The 20,151-nt window shown below is 40.5% G+C and overlaps 1 protein-coding gene across 12 annotated transcripts; it reads right to left on the bottom strand.

The window, feature by feature from the left end:
• Positions 1–709: 709 nt before the first annotated feature.
• stat1a (signal transducer and activator of transcription 1a) lies at positions 710–19,165 on the bottom strand. 12 transcript variants are annotated; one of them, XM_046840454.1, is made up of 27 exons: positions 19,005–19,165; positions 18,023–18,167; positions 16,646–16,796; positions 16,142–16,237; positions 15,952–16,041; positions 15,602–15,680; positions 13,050–13,141; positions 12,744–12,895; positions 11,091–11,249; positions 10,397–10,489; positions 10,238–10,297; positions 10,129–10,152; positions 9,921–10,008; positions 9,788–9,829; positions 9,550–9,633; positions 7,418–7,516; positions 7,201–7,336; positions 7,055–7,110; positions 6,878–6,969; positions 6,619–6,758; positions 6,299–6,487; positions 4,513–4,585; positions 3,569–3,685; positions 2,701–2,770; positions 2,459–2,488; positions 2,267–2,303; positions 710–1,116 (listed from the first exon to the last, which is right to left on the bottom strand). In XM_046840454.1, exons 2-26 carry the CDS (start codon positions 18,148–18,150, stop codon positions 2,271–2,273), a joined length of 2,373 nt encoding a protein of 790 aa, XP_046696410.1. In that variant the 5' UTR covers positions 18,151–18,167; positions 19,005–19,165; the 3' UTR covers positions 710–1,116; positions 2,267–2,270. The 12 variants fall into 12 exon arrangements, with proteins under 12 accessions (XP_046696410.1, XP_046696418.1, XP_046696415.1 ...); XM_046840462.1 differs by lacking the exon at positions 2,267–2,303; XM_046840459.1 differs by lacking the exon at positions 2,267–2,303 and having other exon boundaries at positions 710–1,066.
• Between the last annotated feature and the right edge of the window lie 986 nt (positions 19,166–20,151).

Genomic DNA, 20,151 nt, shown 5'->3' with positions numbered 1-20,151 from the left:
TTCAAAATCGTCTCGTCTGTCCTTTTTATTTGTATTTTTTGTTGAACCTGGCCTACACCGATTTCTCATCCACTCGTCCGGAAGGGTGCCAATAATTTTGGAGAGCACTCGCATATCTCCACACATCCGTCGTCGACGTGCATCCAGGCTGCCGAGACGTTCGTCCCGTATAACACGAAGGCAACCGACAAAAAACCCAAACAAAAGCAGCACAAGAAGCGTGTACGTTTTGCAAAGACGAGTGCAATATTCATGAGGAAGTCTAATCGGACGGCAGGATCTAATCTATCTAATCTAGCGACACGCCGCACTCTGACCAATCACCGGGTGTGTTTACGACTGAATGTAATGTTTATTTTAATCTATATTATATACAAACCTCTATATGAATGTTTGTTTGTGACGCGGTGCGGTGGTGTTACACGCGAGTATTTATTTCACCAGAATGAAAGATCCAATAAAAGTCAACATTTCCCAAAGCACGACGTTCCGACCTTTTACTTTGTTTGTTCCAGGTTTCGACACGCAACTGTTCCATCAACAAACAATGGGAAATTTGTGCCTCAAAAAAAAAGGCATTTCCCACAACATGGTAACCATGGCGATGATCAAATTAAATTTGACAAACTCAAAACGTAAAAATGCTATTAGCAAAGCAATATTTAAATTTCAGTGTACAGTGTCTGATCTACCACAGGTTATAACTATCTCGTTATTGATTTATTTATTTTTAAATACAAAATAAATGTATTTAAAGGCACAGGAAGCTTGAACAATTTTTATATGTTTGGAGCCGGGGCGACTCTCCGGTCCGATTTCAGAGGCGAAAGGAATAAAAAGGTGCATCAGAAGCGAGTAAGTGCTTTTATCACATAAGGTGCAGAACAAAATCCTTATTATGGTTTTTTTCCCCGTTATAACGTTTTCAGCATGGTGTGAATTTACGCCGCAGGACGATCTGAAGCTCAGGTGCTCCATTTCCTGGTGTTCTGTAGATCGAGGTGGACGGATGAGGGGACGGTTTGGCTCTGTCTGATCGTCACTCGCCCGGCAGGCTACAGTACAGCTGGACACCGGAGAGAAGGACGCAGCGGCGGGTTAGAACACATTCATCAACTGGAAAAACCCAAATATAGTGTTTATTTCACACTCTGGAAACAGTGAACAAGAAAAACTGCTCATTTCATTTCGCACACTTTTCTACGACACCGTTTCAGTGCTTGGCACAAAAAAAAAGTTGATCAGTCACACCATGAAGTTATGGGAAAGAGTAGTGGAAGCCAGGCTGAGAGAAGAGGTGACCATCTGTGAGCAACAGTATGGTTTCATGCCGAGGAAGAGCACCACAGATGCATTATTTGCTTTGAGAATGTTGATGGAGAAGTATAGAGAAGGTCAGAAGGAGCTGTATTGTGTGTTTGTGGATTTAGAGAAAGTGTACGACAGGGTGGAGAGAGGAGTTGTGGTATTGTATGAGGAAGTCTGGTGTGTCAGAGAAGTATGTGAGGGTGGTGCAGGACATGTATGAGGACAGTGTGACAGCAGTGAAGTGTGCAGTAGGTACGACAGACTGGTTCAAGGTGGAGGTTGGACTGCATCAAGGATCGGCTCTGAGCCCTTTTTTATTCGCAGTGGTGATGGACAGGTTGAAGGATGAGGTCAGACAGAAGTCTCCCTGGACTATGATGTTTGTGGATGATATTGTAATTTGTGGTGAGAGTAGGGAGTAGGTGGAGAAGAGCCTGCTAGAGGTGGAGGTACATGCTGGAGGTAGCAGAGCTGAAGATGTTGATGTTCATTGGGAGTGACGAGGATGGACAGGATAAGAAATGAGTTTATTAGAGGGACAGCGCATGTAGGACGTTTTGGAGACAAGGTGAGGGAGGTGAGATTGAGATGGTTTGGACATGTGCAGAGGAGGGACATGGGGTATATCAGTAGGAGAATGTTGAGGATGGAGCCACCAGGAAGGAGGAAAAGAGGAAAAATAAGGAGGAGGTTTATGGATGTGGTAAGAGAAGGCAGGTAGTTGGTTTGAAAGAGACAGATGTAGGGGACAAGGGGGAAATGGAGACGGATGATCCGCTGTGAAGACCGCAGTTGGAGCAGCCGAAAGAAGAAGATGTGCTTCTTTTCCAAACTGTTCCCAAAGTTGGAGGCACACACTTTGTGTTTTCTTCCGATGCAGTGGCATGAGTGAAAGATCTCCTGCTACAGAGACATTTTAGATGAATGTGAACGCTGACTGCACCCCTGACCTCCTTACCTCCTTACCACTGGAACATCTTCCCAGGAGATTGGAGCTTATTGTAAGAACAGAGGGGAACAAAATGTGGAATGGGGATGTTCAATGGTCAGGTGTCCACAAACTTTCGACTTCACAGTCTCGACTTGACTGGTTATGATCAAATACATTTCTTATTGATTTTGTTTGAAAACATAAAAGAATTGGTTTTACCTCTCCAAGATCTCCGGTCAGATCACGAGTCTGAAGAAAAGAAGAAAATTCCTAATTATAAAAAGCACCAGCTTCGACTTAATCAGTTTAAATAAAATGTACAAAATCAAAGCCATAGCACAACCAAACTCCCACTCCTGGGCCCCTGAGCAAGGCCCTTAACCTTTACAACAGAGCAATCGTGTAAAATCGTGAAACAGATGGTGAAGTATCTACTAAGTACGTGGTTGAGTGTGCTGCACCATGCGCTCTAATTCTCCGTACTCCTCCGGCGACAGTGGCATCATGGTGTCATTGAAATCTTGCGATTTCCTGCGGACACAAACAAAATGAGGGCTTTTTTCGCACCGCATTCATCTTACCTCAGAGGAAACGGGAAGTGGGAGCTCGGAAACCATGCCGTTTTTCGACCTTGTGAGTTTGAGCTACAGAATGTGGGGGGAGAAACGTTCATCATTAACCGAAGTTAATGCGGTTTTAACGTCTACCAAGAGTGTAGCGGAACACACGTGTACCGAACGCAATTTTTGTTTTAGGTTAGAATGATGTTAGAGTTCCCTCACACACATAATAAGCGGCAGACCGCAAGTTTGTTTGGTTTCCGCCTCGCAAAAATATATACAAATAAAACAAAGCTAATCAAATGCGGTAAATTCTTTTTATTATCGTTTATGTTGAGTAAATTGAGTATATATCCATATCGCTAAAACTAAATCGGATTTTTCTCACTTTTCACTGGATTCTTCCTCTTTTTTTAAATCGACACACAGGTTTCCAACTTTGCTGTAAACGTTCTCACTGTCATCAGAAACTGAATCGTACTTAGAAATAAATAAACAAACAAGCAAACAAACAATGTACGAAACATGTAAGTAAATAAATCTAAAACGGAATAAAAAGCTTCGTCTTTTCCTGCGATGCGTCTGACTCTTTTCAGATCGGACCACTGACGTGTAGATATTTCCTGCTGTTCTTTAGGTTGTTTTCTTTCTTTCTCTTTATTTTTTTTTTAAACGAAAATGTTTTCTCATTAATGGTTTTCCTTAAGAATCACCTTGTTAGCAAACATGTAGTGTGTACAGTGTAATTCAGGTTAGAGGTTGTGTTTACTGTTCGTACTGTGAGCTGCCTGGTGGATGTGGCGTCACTTGATGAACTTGGTGTTGAGGAGACCATCCATGGTTCACTTGTTGGAATTCAGAGTTATGTTGTTTTCTTTGGTTATTCCTAGTCGGAGGTTGGAGATTACGAGTTACGACCTTTAGTCGAAAGCAGCATGTTAACCATACACACTTTACCATCTGCTGAAAATGATGATTATTATTACTATAAAACCTGTGGCTTGTAAGCGATACGTGTCCTCAGTTACACATTACCATCAGCTCCATAATGAGACCAAAAAAATACCAGTATATGCTAGCTGACCTTCAGCATGAATCCCTGACCAATTCTACTTAAACATACTGTCCTTATCTTACATAATACGCTGTGTGGCCAAAAGTTTGTGGACACCTGAATATATAGTTGGTATGTGCTTTTTTGTTTTGGCGTTACGGTCAGATCTCTATAGCAGGAGATGTTCCACTGCCATGTAAAGTATATCTTTATGGTGCTTTGTCGTGCTGGAACAGGTTTGAGTAAAGGATCAATTTCATGCTCCCGCATCCAAAGACGTCGTATACAACTGGGCGTCTCCAATCTTGTGCAAGTGTCCCAAGAATAATAATTCCCAAGAAATGTGTCTCAAACAGTTCTTGGGAATTATTATAAGTGTGGTTTCTTGATACCTTTGGCTATACAGTGTACATCGCTTCTGCTATGAATGTGCTGTAACATCGTATAAATGTTAAATACAGTAGATGAGCACCAGTGATCGTGTAATCAATGGATGTGTAAACAAAAGACAAACACTGATATTAAGCAACGTGTACTTCATATTCACTCTGAGTGAACCTTAAACAACAAATTCATCCAAAAGTGTGTGTGTGTGTGTGTGTGTGTGTGTGTGTGTGTGTGTGTGTGTTTGATACTAATAGATGACAGATGCGACTCACATTTCTGAAACGGAGATGAGCGTTGTTTTGATGTAATCATCCGACTTCTTATCCACTTCCATCGGTTCGTGTTCTACACACACACACACACACACACACACACACACACACACACACACACACACACACAGCAGAGTTTATTGCAAACTTGTGATGTGTGGAAATGTACATAGTGCACATATTAAATATACAACTTTATCATCAAAAAAATGTGTAATAAACATCATTTATTGTGATATCAATATTGTTTCATTGTGCAAACTTACTCTTACACTGACTTACACTGTATTACACTGCACTACACTGTATTACATCCACTACTCTATACTACACTGTAATACACTGCACTACACTGTATTACATCCACTACTCTATACTACACTGTAATACACTGCACTACACTGTATTACATCCACTACTCTATACTACACTGTAATACACTGCACTACTCTACACTACACCGTATTACATCCACTACTCTATACTACACTGTAATACACTGCACTACACTGTATTACATCCACTGCTCTATACTACACTGTATTACACTGCACTACACTGTATTACATCCACTACTCTATACTACACTGTATTACATCCACTACTCTATACTACACTGTAATACACTGCACTACACTGTATTACATCCACTACTCTATACTACACTGTATTACACTGCACTACACTGTATTACATCCACTACTCTATACTACACTGTATTACACTGCACTACACTGTATTACATCCACTACTCTATACTACACTGTATTACACTGCACTACACTGTATTACATCCACTACTCTATACTACACTGTATTACACTGCACTACACTATATTACATCCACTACTCTATACTACACTGTAATACACTGCACTACACTGTATTACATCCACTACTCTATACTACACTGTAATACACTGCACTACACTGTATTACATCCATTACTCTATACTACACTGTAATACACTGCACTACACTGTATTACATCCACTACTCTATACTACACTGTATAACACTGCACTACACTGTATTACATTCACTACTCTATACTACACTGTAATACACTGCACTACACTGTATTACATCCACTACTCTGTAATACACTGCACTACACTGTATTACATCCACTACTCTATACTACACTGTAATACACTGCACTACACTGTATTACATCCACTACTCTATACTACACTGTAATACACTGCACTACACTGTATTACATCCACTACTCTATACTACACTGTGATACACTGCACTACACTGTATTACATCCACTACTCTATACTACACTGTATTACACTGCACTACACTGTATTACACTGCACTACTCTACACTACAATCAGACACACTGCACTACTCTACACTACAATCAGACACACTGCACTACTCTACACTACACCGTATTACACTGCACTACTCTACACTACACCGTATTACACTGCACTACTCTACACTACACCGTATTACACTGCACTACTCTACACTACAATCAGACACACTGCACTACTCTACACTACACCAGACACACTGCACTACTCTACACTACACCGTATTACACTGCACTACTCTACACTACACCGTATTACACTGCATTCTGTGATTCAACATTGATTCAAGACTCCCTGCAGTACCTCTGCTGACCTCCGGGTGAAACCCATGACACTTACTATACTTTTACACTACACTCTATTAGAATACATTATACTATACTATGCTACAATATATGGTCACACCCCAGTATACTTTACTGTATTGTACTACACCATATTATTGTACACTCACTGTCAGTAGGTTTGGAGTAATATTTGCCGAAGGCATCATCTTTTGGTGTGTTCGGATAGAGGAAGCGCAGGGGATCTTCAGGGACGTTATCGGCTGCCATCACTCGGTAGTTTCTAAGAATGTCCGCCAGAGACACGGCTGAGAGCTCTTTCTTAGTGTAAGGCTCGACCGAGCGCACCTGAGGCTCACCTACACACAAACACACACACACACACACACACATATCGGGTAAGGTTGGATTAATGCAGCTTATCATCAGCACCCATGTTTATAAGCACTCATGTACTGACACAAACACAGATTGTGAGCGTGTCTCTCACCATTGGGGGTGTGTTCGACCCAGCTGAAGGTGATGGCTCCGTCTCGGTTGCTCTCACTGAAGCGCAGGAGGAAAGTTCCAGGAGCTTTATCACTGAGCAGCGCCTTAGTGCGGTCTTTAGTCACGAAACCCATAATGTACCTGTGACGGAGACAGAACGAGAAAATACAATCAAGACAAAAAGTGTGGATCAATGAAGAGCATATGAGGTGGAGGAACACGAGGAAATAAATGATTTGTTTAAAACAGGTGAAGATTACCCCTCGTCCCACAGACTCAGGAGGTGTCTCTTAATCAGGTCCAGGACTCCCTCGATCCACAACCAGAAAGTGAAGTTCTTTTCACTGCCTCCCTGCAGGAGCATTTATTATTTATTCAAAAAAATAACCTGATCTGAATCCGTATATAAACCGGATTAAAGAGTTTACTCTTCGTACCTTACAGAATTTGTTCCATGGAATCTGAGCTTCAGGGTCTTTGGCTGCTTTAGGACCTGTGGGGGTGAAACAGGAAGGGTACTGTACCGTATAAAACGAGCGCGAGATGGAAAGGTCTCCACCTGTGTTCGGTAAACTGCACTCACCCAGCAGTTTGTGTCCCAGCATGCTCAGCTGCTCAGCGTTCAGGCCTCGCTTGGTGATGGAGGAGAACTGCCAACTCAGAACCTCGGACAGCTGACCCCAACTCACTGAGGGGGGGCTCACAAAGAACGACAGATTCTAGACGAAAAAAAAAAGACAAAAGAACATTTAAAGGAATTTTCAGAAACGTTTAGAACAAATTCTGGGGGCGTGGCTTACCTTGGGGTCCGAGGTTAGCATATTGTACCACATGATAGAGGCCCAACCACATGGCAGCTGGCTGACGTTGGAGATCACCACGATAGGCAGAGACGACGTCTGACATCAGAGAAACACATGATCACAATGATGAAGAATTTTATCCAAAAATAACGTAAAACCTTCACAGAATCATTCATTCCTGAGGTAAAAAAATATCATTTCTGATTCTGAATATTCAATGTAAGACATCGTTTTTTATTTTTCAGGAAAGAAAACGCAAAAGTATAAACGGTACATGAAAAAACTTAACAACTGTTTTGAACCGTTTGGTTGACTGTTCCTTATGATGTCCAGATGTTCTTAGAAAATGTGTCTTATAAATGTCCTTGTAAATGTATCTGTGACCAAATCCATTTCTTTTCCTCTCTCGGTCGTATATTTGAGTTTATGCTACAGATGCAGTTTGTGAGCTCTGACTAGTGCGCTCCCTGACCATCCAGGCCTCGCAGTCAGCGACTAGAAATCTGATTGGTTACAGCAATAGACTGATTCTCGTGTATTTGAAGCTAGAGGCGTCGGACTGTTGAAAGCCTCGAGGCAGATTTCTTTGACCCTGGCAACATGTGACGCTGAAATCTGATTGGATAGAAACTTAAATATACACTACTGGAAGCAGTGCAACTGAGAGAAACGCTATGATATTAAGAGAATAGACTATTGGGAATAATTAAATACATGTTCATGGAAAAACATATTAAAACGTAAGTCAGTGATTGTAAAAGAGTTTAGGCCAGCAGAGAAGGACTTGCTGACCCTGATGGCCCTCCACTAGGAGATAACTGCGATCATTACAGTCTATGGTTCTCTCTGTTCATGCAGTGTCAGTGACAGTTCTTTATCAGTCCACTAGGTGGCAATATGCGCTTTCACCGCGCACACAAATAAAATGAAAAGAAAAAGAGGCCATGATTGTTTTCAATCGGCTCATCAAGAGGGTCGACTCCTTCGGTTTCAAAAGCGTTTTATTAGCTTTATTTCTGAAACAAGACAAAGTTTTTGATCATTTCGACGTTGGGATCAAATAAAAGTAATAAACAATAAAGTACAATTGCAGCAAGAGACGACACAGCATGTGCTGTTTAGACTGGTGAAATAACTTTCTTTCTTTGAAAGTCTTTTGTCTTAGAAACAAAAGAACCGATTGAAAGAACCGACTCGTGCGCGAGCGACACACCGGGTTGGGTAAGTTAGCCTGTTAGCTTCTGCTTCTGAAGAGAGAAAATTACCTCAGGAAAAAATTGTCAAAAAATTAATAACAGCCACAAGTTTTAAGAACTTTACCTCAAACAATGTAATATCTCATTTAAATTCTGTAACAACAAATTAAAAACAACAACTTAGATTATATTTATGTCCAGACTTTCACATAAACACTTCCTAAAAAGTTGTTGGATATATAAAATCAATATAATAATTTATTTTTAAAATATGATTTATATCCACAAAATTGCTATTATTGTTTATTGCTTGTTAGACTTCATTATTTATATTTATATATAAATATATAGGTAGTCCCTGAGTTACGATGGTTTGACTTTTCGATCTTGCGCTCACTAGCGATACGACTAACAAGTCAAATATTAAAATTTTCATGTGGTGTTCTGATTTTCATGCATCTCCTTCATCTCTTTCCATCGGTGCCTAAATTCATCTCTCCTCTCTCTCTTTTTTATCTCCATCCCATACAGATGTTCCACGATGGTTCGATGAAGCTTAAAACTTCCCTTAACTTGAACTAGAAGACCCAAATCTGTTCCAGCAAGACAATGCTCCTGTGCACAAAACAAACTTCTTGAAGATCTGCTTCAGATGGGATGGATCTTCTTCTATAGCGCTTTAAACCCCATTGAACACGAAGGCTGACTGCAGGCCACCTCACCTCACCTCACCTCACCTCACCTCACCTCATCTAACACCCCTGTCAGATCTCCACCAGCACACTCCAAAATCTAGTGGAACATCTTCCCAGAAGAGTGGAGGTTATTGTATCTGAATGTGGAATGGGATGTTCAGCTAATCTTTCTTTGTGTGTGTCTGTATGTGTATATATAGTATTTAGTGTATATTTTTATGTATAGTTTATTCCTCACCTCGAAGTTGATGACTAGTTTTGTCCAGCAGAGCTCTGCCTCAAATGTGAAAGAGTGTAGTTCCTCAGTGACAATCAGAGGGCCCTGACACACACACACACACACACACACACACACACACACAAACTGAGCATTACAGCACATGTGGCTAGTTTTAGTTTTAGTTTCGGTTTCAGTTTTAGTTTTTAGAACAGTGGTCTGATTGTCAGTAAATGATGGAATTGATGAGAAACGTTACCTCGTTTGTTCTGTTTCCCGCCACCTTCTGCTCTTTCAGTTGCTGTTTTAATTAAAACCCAAAAAAAAGAGCTTATAAAAAGATTATTAGGTACCGCAATAATGAGACTGTATGTATATTTCATCTTCTGTACCAGGTGTCGGAATTCAGCAGCCATCCCGATCGACTCCTCCATGTTCATCACCTTCATGCTTGTACCGAGGATGTTGAACTTCCGGAAACTGGAGACGGAGACAGGAAGAGCAAGCCAGGAATTCAGGAAACAGGTTCGAGTTTCGTTCCTGGGCAGCCGTATTCTACTGTAAAGTGTGTATGATTCTACCAGATGTTCAAAATCTTACCCTTTTCTCTTCTCCGTCACGTCTCTGGGGAAAAAGAAGAAGTCATGTAATAAAAAAACGTGTAAATCTGTCATTAGATTTATAAATATAAGCTGAATACTGGACTCACTTATCCAGATGCACTTTTACGCGAACGGTGTGATTAAACTCCGGAAGTTTCACCAGCAGTCTGGAAACAGCACAGGGGAACATTACAACCTGCTCACCTTCTACATTGTTATTTTACTGTGTATTATCCAGGAGTTCCTGGTGTAGTGCGTGTTCATACCTGACTTTAAGAGTAAATAGAACACCTGTTTTTAGCACCAGTGGCCTCTGTAGTTGAGTGGGCATACAGGGCTGTCTTTCCACAACCATGGAGCTATAACACACACACACACGCACACACAGACACACACACTCAGACTACGCTATGTCATTTTTTTCTGGGAGTGTTTCTTTTAGATATTGTTTAGGTGTATTGGGAACATCTGGATAACCGTCTCAGGTGTTACAGAACATCTGGATAACCGGCTCAGGTGTTTTAGGAACATCTGGATAACTGGCTCAGTTGTTTTAGAAACACCTGGATAACCGGCTCAGGTGTTTTAGGAACATCTGAATAACAGGCTCAGGTGTTTTAGCAACATCTGGATAACTGGCTCAGGTGTTTTAGAAACACCTGGATAACTGGCTCAGGTGTTTTAGGAACATCTGGATAACCAGCTCAGGTGTTTTAGGAACATCTGGATAACCCGCTCAGGTGTTTTAGGAACCTCTGGATAACTGGCTCAGGTGTTTTAGAAACACCTTGATAACTGCCTCTGGTGTTTTAGGGACATCTGGATAACTGGCTCAGGTGTTTTAGGAACATCTGGATAACTGGCTCAGGTGTTTTGGAACACCTCAGAACACTGTGAATGATAGTTGTTATAGTGTGTATAATGTGATCGATCCACACACTGATAAACAAGGAGCCTTACTTGGTGATCAGTGTTTTAAGCTGCGTAAGTGCTCTCTCCTCCAGTGAGCCCCGGCTCAGGGTGATGGGATCCTGGTGGTACGAATACTTCTGCTCCAGCTCCAAAAGCTTCTTCAGCTGCTGATAAACCTGCATCAGACATTCACCCAACCCTGTGAACCTGCACACCAACAGAGAGAGAGAGAGATTTCCCCCTCAGTTTAAAAATGGCACTCTGTTCTCGTACAACAAACCAGACTGTGTTGGGTAACTTCCTGCAACATTGTGACTGAGTTGAGTAACTTCCTCGAACATCGGTAACATGTTCCTTTGGGCTATAAACACTGCTCCCTAAACGAAAGTGCAGGAACCAGTATATCTTAACTAATGCCATGCGCAAAGGGTGTGCTAATGAACAATGTGATTACCTCACTCAGGTACACTGGGAACACCTGGAGAACCTGTCCTGTGACACCTGAATACTCATCTCAGTTCTTCTTACATATACATACAGTGGTGTGAAAAAGTGTTTTTTTGCATGTTTGTCACACTTTAATGTTTCAGATAATTAAACTCATTTAAATATTAGTAAAAGATAATACAGGTGAACACAACATGCAGTTTTTAAATGAAGGTTTTTATTATTGAGGGAAAACTAAATCCAAAACTACATGGCCCTGTGTGAAAAAGTGTTTGCCCCCCTGTTCACAATCTAGATCAAGAAATCTCTTAAATAAGACCTGCTTGACAAAGTGAAGTAGACCAAAAGATCCTCAAAAACTAGACATCATGCCGAGATCCAAAGAAATTCAGAAACAAATGAGGAAGTAAGTAATTGCGATCTGTCAGTCTGGAAAAGGTTATAAAGCCATTTCTAAGAGAACTTTTTCACACCACTGTATATATATAATTAGAACACTTTCGAAACCAAGGTCAGATGTGGTGAAAACATCTGGATAAAAGGCTCAGGAGTTTTGAGAACACCTGGATAACAATGCAGATGTGACTAAAACATCTGGATAAGAGGCTCATTAGTTTTGAGAACACTTGGAAACCTAGCTAAGATGTAATGGAAACATCTGGTTTAGATTCTCAGGAGTGTTGGGAATACCTGGATAAAGCTCAGATTTGGCTAAAACATCTGGATAAGAGGCTTGGGGTTTTTATTTAGAACACCTGGAAACCAAGCTCAGATGTGGTGGAAATATCTGGAATAGAAGCTCAGGAATGTGCATTGGGAAGATACCTAGCTTGGGTGTACTGAAAGCACTTGGATAGCTGGCTCATGTGTTCTGAAAACAACTTGTAATCTGGCTCAGGCAAATATGGAAAGCTGGTAGTCTCAAGGACACATGAATGCCTGTCTCAGGAGCTTTCAGAACCGCTGTATGTTAGGAATACCTGGATACCTGTCCCAGGTGATTTGGGGTTACCTAAATACCTGGTAAAATGTTTCATTTGGCTCAGGTGGTTTAGGATTACAAGTGTCTTGGGAATAATATCTGGCAAAGGTGAGTTAGGAATTGTGGGTCTGATGCTTTGGGAACTCCTAAATACCTGGTTCATGTTTATTTAGAATACACGATAACACCTGACACGTGTAACAGAATATCCAGCTCATGTGTATTGAGAAGGCCTAAATACCCAAATCTGTGCTGTTACTTTGGTGTCCTACCAGTTCTGCAGCTGATCAAGGCAGACGTTGGTGAGTCCTCCAATGCAGGACATCTGCTGGCGTCGTTTCCATTCGGAGAGCTCCACTGAGATCAACTCGTACTCCAACTGCTCCACCAGGTTTAGCACCTCTGACATTTGGCTTACTACCCCCTACACACAAACACAGAGTTAATGCTAGCTAGCCAAACAATCCTCAGCTGCAATTATACAACTTCCAAATATCAAGAATACAAAATGCACAGTGTTATGGACCATAGTATGATGTCATGGAAACACTGGACCACACTTTGAAAAACAGTCTCACCCCTCTCATATCATTGAGTTTCATAAACATGGCTTTGAGGTAGAGTTTCTCACGATTCAGCTCGTCCCTCGATATCGTCCCGTTCAGCTCCTCTGCAAAATCAGAAAAATGGGGGGACGTTTACTTTAACATCACTGCAGTTCAAAGTCAAATATCTTACTTTTTACTCAACTAGGGCAGTAATTAATAATTATTTTGATAATCGATTAATCAGACAAATCTATTTTTAATTAATCGGATAAAAAAATATTTAAAATGTAATATAACTCCGTTTTGACAATTTTTGTTTAACTTTTTTTTCCAGGTGTGAAGATATTAAGCATCTAGAATATATAATTAATTTAATTTTGTATAATCATTAAATGATATGCATAAAATAAATATAAAAACATTAAAAACAAGCATTTGGATGTAAATCACACTTGAAAACAAATACGTTACTGTTAAACTACAGATAAACGCTATAGAAACAACAGAATGGACAGAACAGATCCAGTGTGACTGTCACGAACCTTTAAACATACAGTTTACACAATATCACTTTATTAAACTACACCATGTTCACATGATGAGGATTATACAGCGTGTGCTCACCGTGCTGATGTTTCACCTTCATCTTCACTTAACATTCTTTTCATGTGCTCGTGCATCACTGTGGTACTTCCATCCCACACAAGCTCAACTTCCAGTTACAGTGTTCTTTATTGTGTTTAATATAAAATGCCCTCATGCCCTGTGTTCAATATAAAATGCCCTGTGTTTAATATAAAATGCCCTGTGTTCAATATAAAATGCCCTGTGTTTAATATAAAATGCCCTGTGTTTAATATAAAATGCCCTCATGCCCTGTGTTTAATATAAAATGCCCTGTGTTTAATATAAAATGCCCTGTGTTTAATATAAAATGCCCTCATGGCGTGTGTTTAATATAAAATGCCCTGTGTTTAATATAAAATGCCCTCATGGCCTGTGTTTAATATAAAATGCCCTGTGTTTAATATAAAATGCCCTGTGTTTAATATAAAATGCCCTGTGTTTAATATAAAATGCCCTCATGGCCTGTGTTTAATATAAAATGCCCTGTGTTCAATATAAAATGCCCTGTGTTCAATATAAAATGCCCTGTGTTCAATATAAAATGCCCTGTGTTTAATATAAAATGCCCTGTGTTTAATATAAAATGCCCTCATGGCCTGTGTTTAATATAAAATGCCCTGTGTTTAATATAAAATGCCCTGTGTTTAATATAAAATGCCCTCATGGCCTGTGTTTAATATAAAATGCCCTGTGTTTAATATAAAATGCCCTGTGTTTAATATAAAATGCCCTGTGTTTAATATAAAATGCCCTGTGTTTAATATAAAATGCCCTCATGGCCTGTGTTTAATATAAAATGCCCTGTGTTTAATATAAAATGCCCTGTGTTTAATATAAAATGCCCTGTGTTTAATATAAAATGCCCTGTGTTTAATATAAAATGCCCTCATGGCCTGTGTTTAATATAAAATGCCCTGTGTTTAATATAAAATGCCCTGTGTTTAATATAAAATGCCCTCATGCCTGTGTTTAATATAAAATGCCCTGTGTTTAATATAAAATGCCCTCATGGCCTGTGTTTAATATAAAATGCCCTGTGTTTAATATAAAATGCCCTCATGCCCTGTGTTTAATATAAAATGCCCTGTGTTTAATATAAAATGCCCTCATGACCTGTGTTTAATATAAAATGCCCTGTGTTTAATATAAAATGCCCTGTGTTTAATATAAAATGCCTCATGGCCTGTGTTTAATATAAAATGCCCTGTGTTCAATATAAAATGCCCTGTGTTCAATATAAAATGCCCTGTGTTTAATATAAAATGCCCTGTGTTTAATATAAAATGCCCTGTGTTTAATATAAAATGCCCTGTGTTCAATATAAAATGCCCTGTGTTTAATATAAAATGCCCTGTGTTTAATATAAAATGCCCTGTGTTTAATATAAAATGCCCTCATAGCCTGTGTTTAATATAAAATGCCCTGTGTTTAATATAAAATGCCCTGTGTTTAATATAAAATGCCCTCATGGCCTGTGTTTAATATAAAATGCCCTGTGTTTAATATAAAATGCCCTGTGTTTAATATAAAATGCCCTCATGGCCTGTGTTTAATATAAAATGCCCTGTGTTTAATATAAAATGCCCTGTGTTTAATATAAAATGCCCTGTGTTTAATATAAAATGCCCTCATGGCCTGTGTTTAATATAAAATGCCCTGTGTTTAATATAAAATGCCCTGTTTAATATAAAATGCCCTCATGGCCTGTGTTTAATATAAAATGCCCTGTGTTTAATATAAAATGCCCTGTGTTTAATATAAAATGCCCTGCGTTTAATATAAAATGCCCTCATGGCCTGTGTTTAATATAAAATGCCCTGTGTTTAATATAAAATGCCCTGTGTTTAATATAAAATGCCCTGTGTTTAATATAAAGGTGTACAAAAGTTGTTTAATTAAGTTGTAGTGGTCCACCACTGACATAATGGGTTGTGTGTTGTGGGAGGAGAAAATACCGTGACTCTGCAGAGTCTTGCTCTTGAAGTCGTGTTCGTCCTGTAAATCCTCCAGGTTCTTGATGTTCTGCTCGGTTTCCTGGTTTACAGAAAAATGATTGGTCACTAATGTCACTATAAACTTTACACACAACGCATGAATGACTTAAGAAAACGGATGAGGCTGATTGAGTGACAGGAAACGTGAGAGGAAAGTGCTGAGGGTGGGAGAAGTGTTCGGTGCATATGAAAACAATTATTCCTTTTTTATGCACCTGAGACTCCTTCCAGAAAACGTTACAGAAAACTGATCTTTTATGCATATTTTGGTGATTCGAAACAAAAGAAACACCTTTGGTGTTAATCCTCACCTGCACTTTAGTCTTGATGTCCTTGACCTTGCTGTCCAGCTCTCTCTGTTTCTCCATTATCATGTCGCTCTGAGCACTATGCGCCGAATTCTGCATCAGACATGACGTATAAATGCTACATATCCACATACGATCCAAACAGTCACTCCATGTTTTTCTTTCCTTTTTTTTTTTTGGTTCACTTTCCCACCTCAGAGATTTGTGCAGCTGCCAGAATCTTTCTCTCCTCACTCAGGTTCTTGCTGATGATCATGGCCATGGAGACAGGGTTATCCGCAAACAGAGTCTGAAACATACATGGAAATGCTCAGATCAGCACGTGTGTGATTTTTTTGGGGAGGGCTTGAAGCGTCTGAGATGGTTATCTCACAATGATGCTGGTAATCTGAGCAGAATAAAACGATAACATAAGCTTTTTTTTTTTTTTTTTTTTAATCAAACCACCAAGACGTCTATGATTACACCATGATATGACGAGCTTTTAAATATTTTAGGAGTCACACTCCTCTGCTTTTTGTGCACGAGTGTGTGAGTCACTACGGCTGCTCATCAGAGGTAACACACTGTTAAATTCTGTAAAGCTGCTTTGAGACAATGTCTGTTGTGAAAAGCACAATAGAAATAAACAAACTTGACTTGACTTGAGTGTGTATGGGAAATGAGGAAGTGAGGGACGCGGGTGTGTGCTGCAGACCTGCAGGTTGCGTTTGATCTTGCGAATGTTGTGCTGATTCAGGAAGTCCTTCTCCATGGCAAAGCGGCTGTGCTGGTGGTCCAGCTGGGTCAGAAGGTCATGGAACCGCACCGTGGCCAGCGACTCATTCTCCACGTTAGCCACATGGTCCCTGCGTGAAAAGCGCAGAAGAAAAACCGTGGCTAGAATGGATCGAGCATCATTTATTTATGATGTCTTTTCTGAAGAACTGGTCACGGTTTCCGGCTTGAGCTGTCTCTTTACATTTCTTCACCCTGTTTCTAGTTCCTTCTTCTTTTTTTATATAATTGTCTGACTATAGAAGTTTGTGGTCTGTTATGATCAGGCAGATTGCCATATGCACAAACGATGAGTCGAGTGATTTGTTGGTTATCTCCTGTGGGTGTGAGCTACAGAGGATGAAGAGCATGTTGCCTGGTCTATCCTGCAGTCTTTTAAAGTGGTAGCTGTATATAACCTGAACCTGCCTTTTAGATGCTATACGATTGTTTGCAGGTACACAGTGTGTTGTTATTGAGGCAGAATGCTGTTGAACCTGAAAGGCTGCTTTTACAATCGTTTTTCTCCCTTCTGATAGCTTCTATTTTCCCGTACATCCAATTTTATTTATAGGAAATCGATTAAAGGAGGTGGACAATCTAAAAAATTTTACCACTCATAAAAAGCTTATGTATAAAAAAATAAATACAGACAAGCGAGTTATTATTTAGGCTGAAAGTTGGAGGTGGTAGCTCACAAGTTCAACGCTTGTCCTTGAGCATGGCCCTTAACCATTACAGCTCACTTGTAAGTCTCTCTGGATTGTCTGACAAATGTAATTTAGGGTAAGTGAGGAAAAACAGACATGTAGCAGTAAAATAAACAAAGACATGGTTCAAAACATCTGCAGGACATCATGGCAGACACCATGTATATTCCTTTACTATTACAACAATAATCTGAGTGTGAGCCATGTCTAAACATCCATAGTTCTCATCTCTGTTTTTAATACAAAGTTAGATATTATTAAAAATTCGCTAAACAAGATAAAATTTGATGATGATGATGATGATCTCTCTCTCTCTCTGTCTCTCTCTCTCTCATATATATGTACACACACACACACACACACACACACACACCTTAGTGAACTCATATAGACATAGTTTAAAATGTTATTCCTAATACTCCTGAACATTCGGCCCTCCTGTGGATTCCCATGAATTTTAAGATAATCCGCAACTTGCTGTTTGTTATGTTCCACATGAGAACCTGAAAATTTTCCAAACCACGAATTATCGTGGGTTGACTGTGTGTGTGTGTGTGTGTGTGTGTGTGTGTGTGTGTGTATATATATATAAACGTCCTTTCCCTCACCAGTCATGGCTCTCAATCCAGCTGCTGAGGTACTGCCGGATGGCCATGGGGAAGTTGTCATCGTACAGCTGGTCCACCTGCTCCAAGAACTTGGAGTCCAGCTGCTGTAGCTCGAGCCACTGACTCATCTCGAATGTTCTCCTCGCTGGGAAGGAGAAAACGGGTTTATGTTCCAAACACCAATAGACTAACGGCATCACATCTGTAGGTTCTGAGACACCACGCAGAAACGATTAGAATGTTTTATCTGGCTGAAAGCTACGGTAACTCAAATCACCGCTCTTTACAGACCCGTTGAGCAGGAAAGCATATTGATTAATGGAGATGGCCATCAATTACAGAAACTCAGGAACCCGAGGCGAGGCGTATAGGTGGAGTTCAGAGACGCTCTCGAGCTATGATTTATTGTACAGCTGATCTGCGATTTGCTGACTGGAGAGCTGTATAAAGATCTTCCTGTTTTGCAGTATCACTGTACAGTATCTGCAATACCACAACCAGTATACAGGTGCGCACACCCACACACACACACACACCCACACCATGCATGTGCGATGTACAACCCTAGAAGTAGTTTCTCAACAAAGGTGATATTAATAAGAATTACTTGTGTGAACAATGTACTAGACAATAGATCAATTACAGAAGACGCTTCATCGCACCACCCCGTCGTTAATGACTTTACCGAAACAGCAGCACACACACCAGGTTACTGATCACACACTGTTAGAGTAATAACGCATTATTAAGGAGTTAATTACATTACATTACACACGCGCACGGGTGTTTTTCCCCAGAATGCACCGCGGTGTCTCGCAGGACCTTGCAGTGAGCTCGTTCCCCCCTAACGCGTGAACCACGTTAAATCTGTCCTCTGTGTAATAATGTCAGACTCGGAATCATGTCACTTCCGCCTTCTTACACGCCAACATCCTGTTGTTGTTTATGGTTTAGTGTGACACGCTCGCGCGTCTCCACTTACCCGCACGTCAGCTGCTCTTCGTCCCCTGCGTCGTCCCCGCAAAAGGAATACTAATAAAACTACAACAATAATAATAAAATAATAACACGTCTGTAACGCGACACGCGGCGCTCCGAGTCCCTGAACCTCCTACAGCGCGCAGTCTCCATAGCGCGCCCTGCTCCCCGCCTCAGCCAATCACAACCCGCCATTAGTAATAACCCTCCCGCCTCCTCGTCCGCGCGGACCAATCAGTGCATCTCAAGGAGGGGTGGAGCCGGAAGTTGTTGCGGGAAAGACCCACCAAGGTGGCGAGGTCACGTGGTTTACGAGAAACTGAAACTTAAAACGCTGCGCTGTTTTTCCGGGTAAAAAAATGAGGAAAACGACAACCGAGAGCAGGAATTAGCGTCACCCCCCACGCCTCCCTCGTGTTGTTTTATTCTTTCATGCGCCACCATGGGGTTTAAAGCCTCTATCTCTCTCATCTCTAGCTGATTTCATGTTTGAAAGCAGAGAAGCACGTTTTAACCCCAGGAAAGGTTTTGGTGTGTTGGTCATTTCCACCTCTGAGCTCTTTACTGCACTGTTGTGATTCATCACCAGGACTTTCACTAATGACTCAGAAGCTGGGCTGAAACTTTGCTCAACAGAAGAAAAAAAACTAAAGTTATGTTGTGTTGTTGTAAAAATGCCATGAATCTGTGAAACTGCTTCTCGTAAACGACTCGTAGTCATCACCTTTCATTTTCATGTGACACGAGCATGACGTGAGACTCGGCACCAGAAAATCAAGACCTATAGTGCTTTGTGATTAGGTTGCTGAAGACTTTAATTGTTTAAACTCTTTCATTATAATGATGCTGCACTGAAATGCAATCACCATCCAATCACGTGGCTCAGGCCAAACTCAGGGGTCCAGGGATGGAAATGGAGTGGATTTCTGGACTGGACCATTTATTAATTGAACACTGGATAATATTGAGTGCTAAGTATTGTAGATCCTTATTTTCTGGGTAGAAACAGCTTTTTAATAGCTGCGTTGGAAACAAGTTCCTCCTCAGAAGATGCGCCAATGAGGCAGCATATCTGGCTATTTGTATCTCCTATATGTCAATCACTTGGGAATCTCTGAGCTTATGTACGCAAAAGAGGGCAGATAGCACGT

This window comes from Silurus meridionalis, chromosome 26, assembly GCF_014805685.1.
Source record: "Silurus meridionalis isolate SWU-2019-XX chromosome 26, ASM1480568v1, whole genome shotgun sequence".
Classification (NCBI taxonomy): Eukaryota; Metazoa; Chordata; class Actinopteri; order Siluriformes; family Siluridae; genus Silurus; species Silurus meridionalis.
This window is presented reverse-complemented; position numbering and strand designations above follow the sequence as displayed.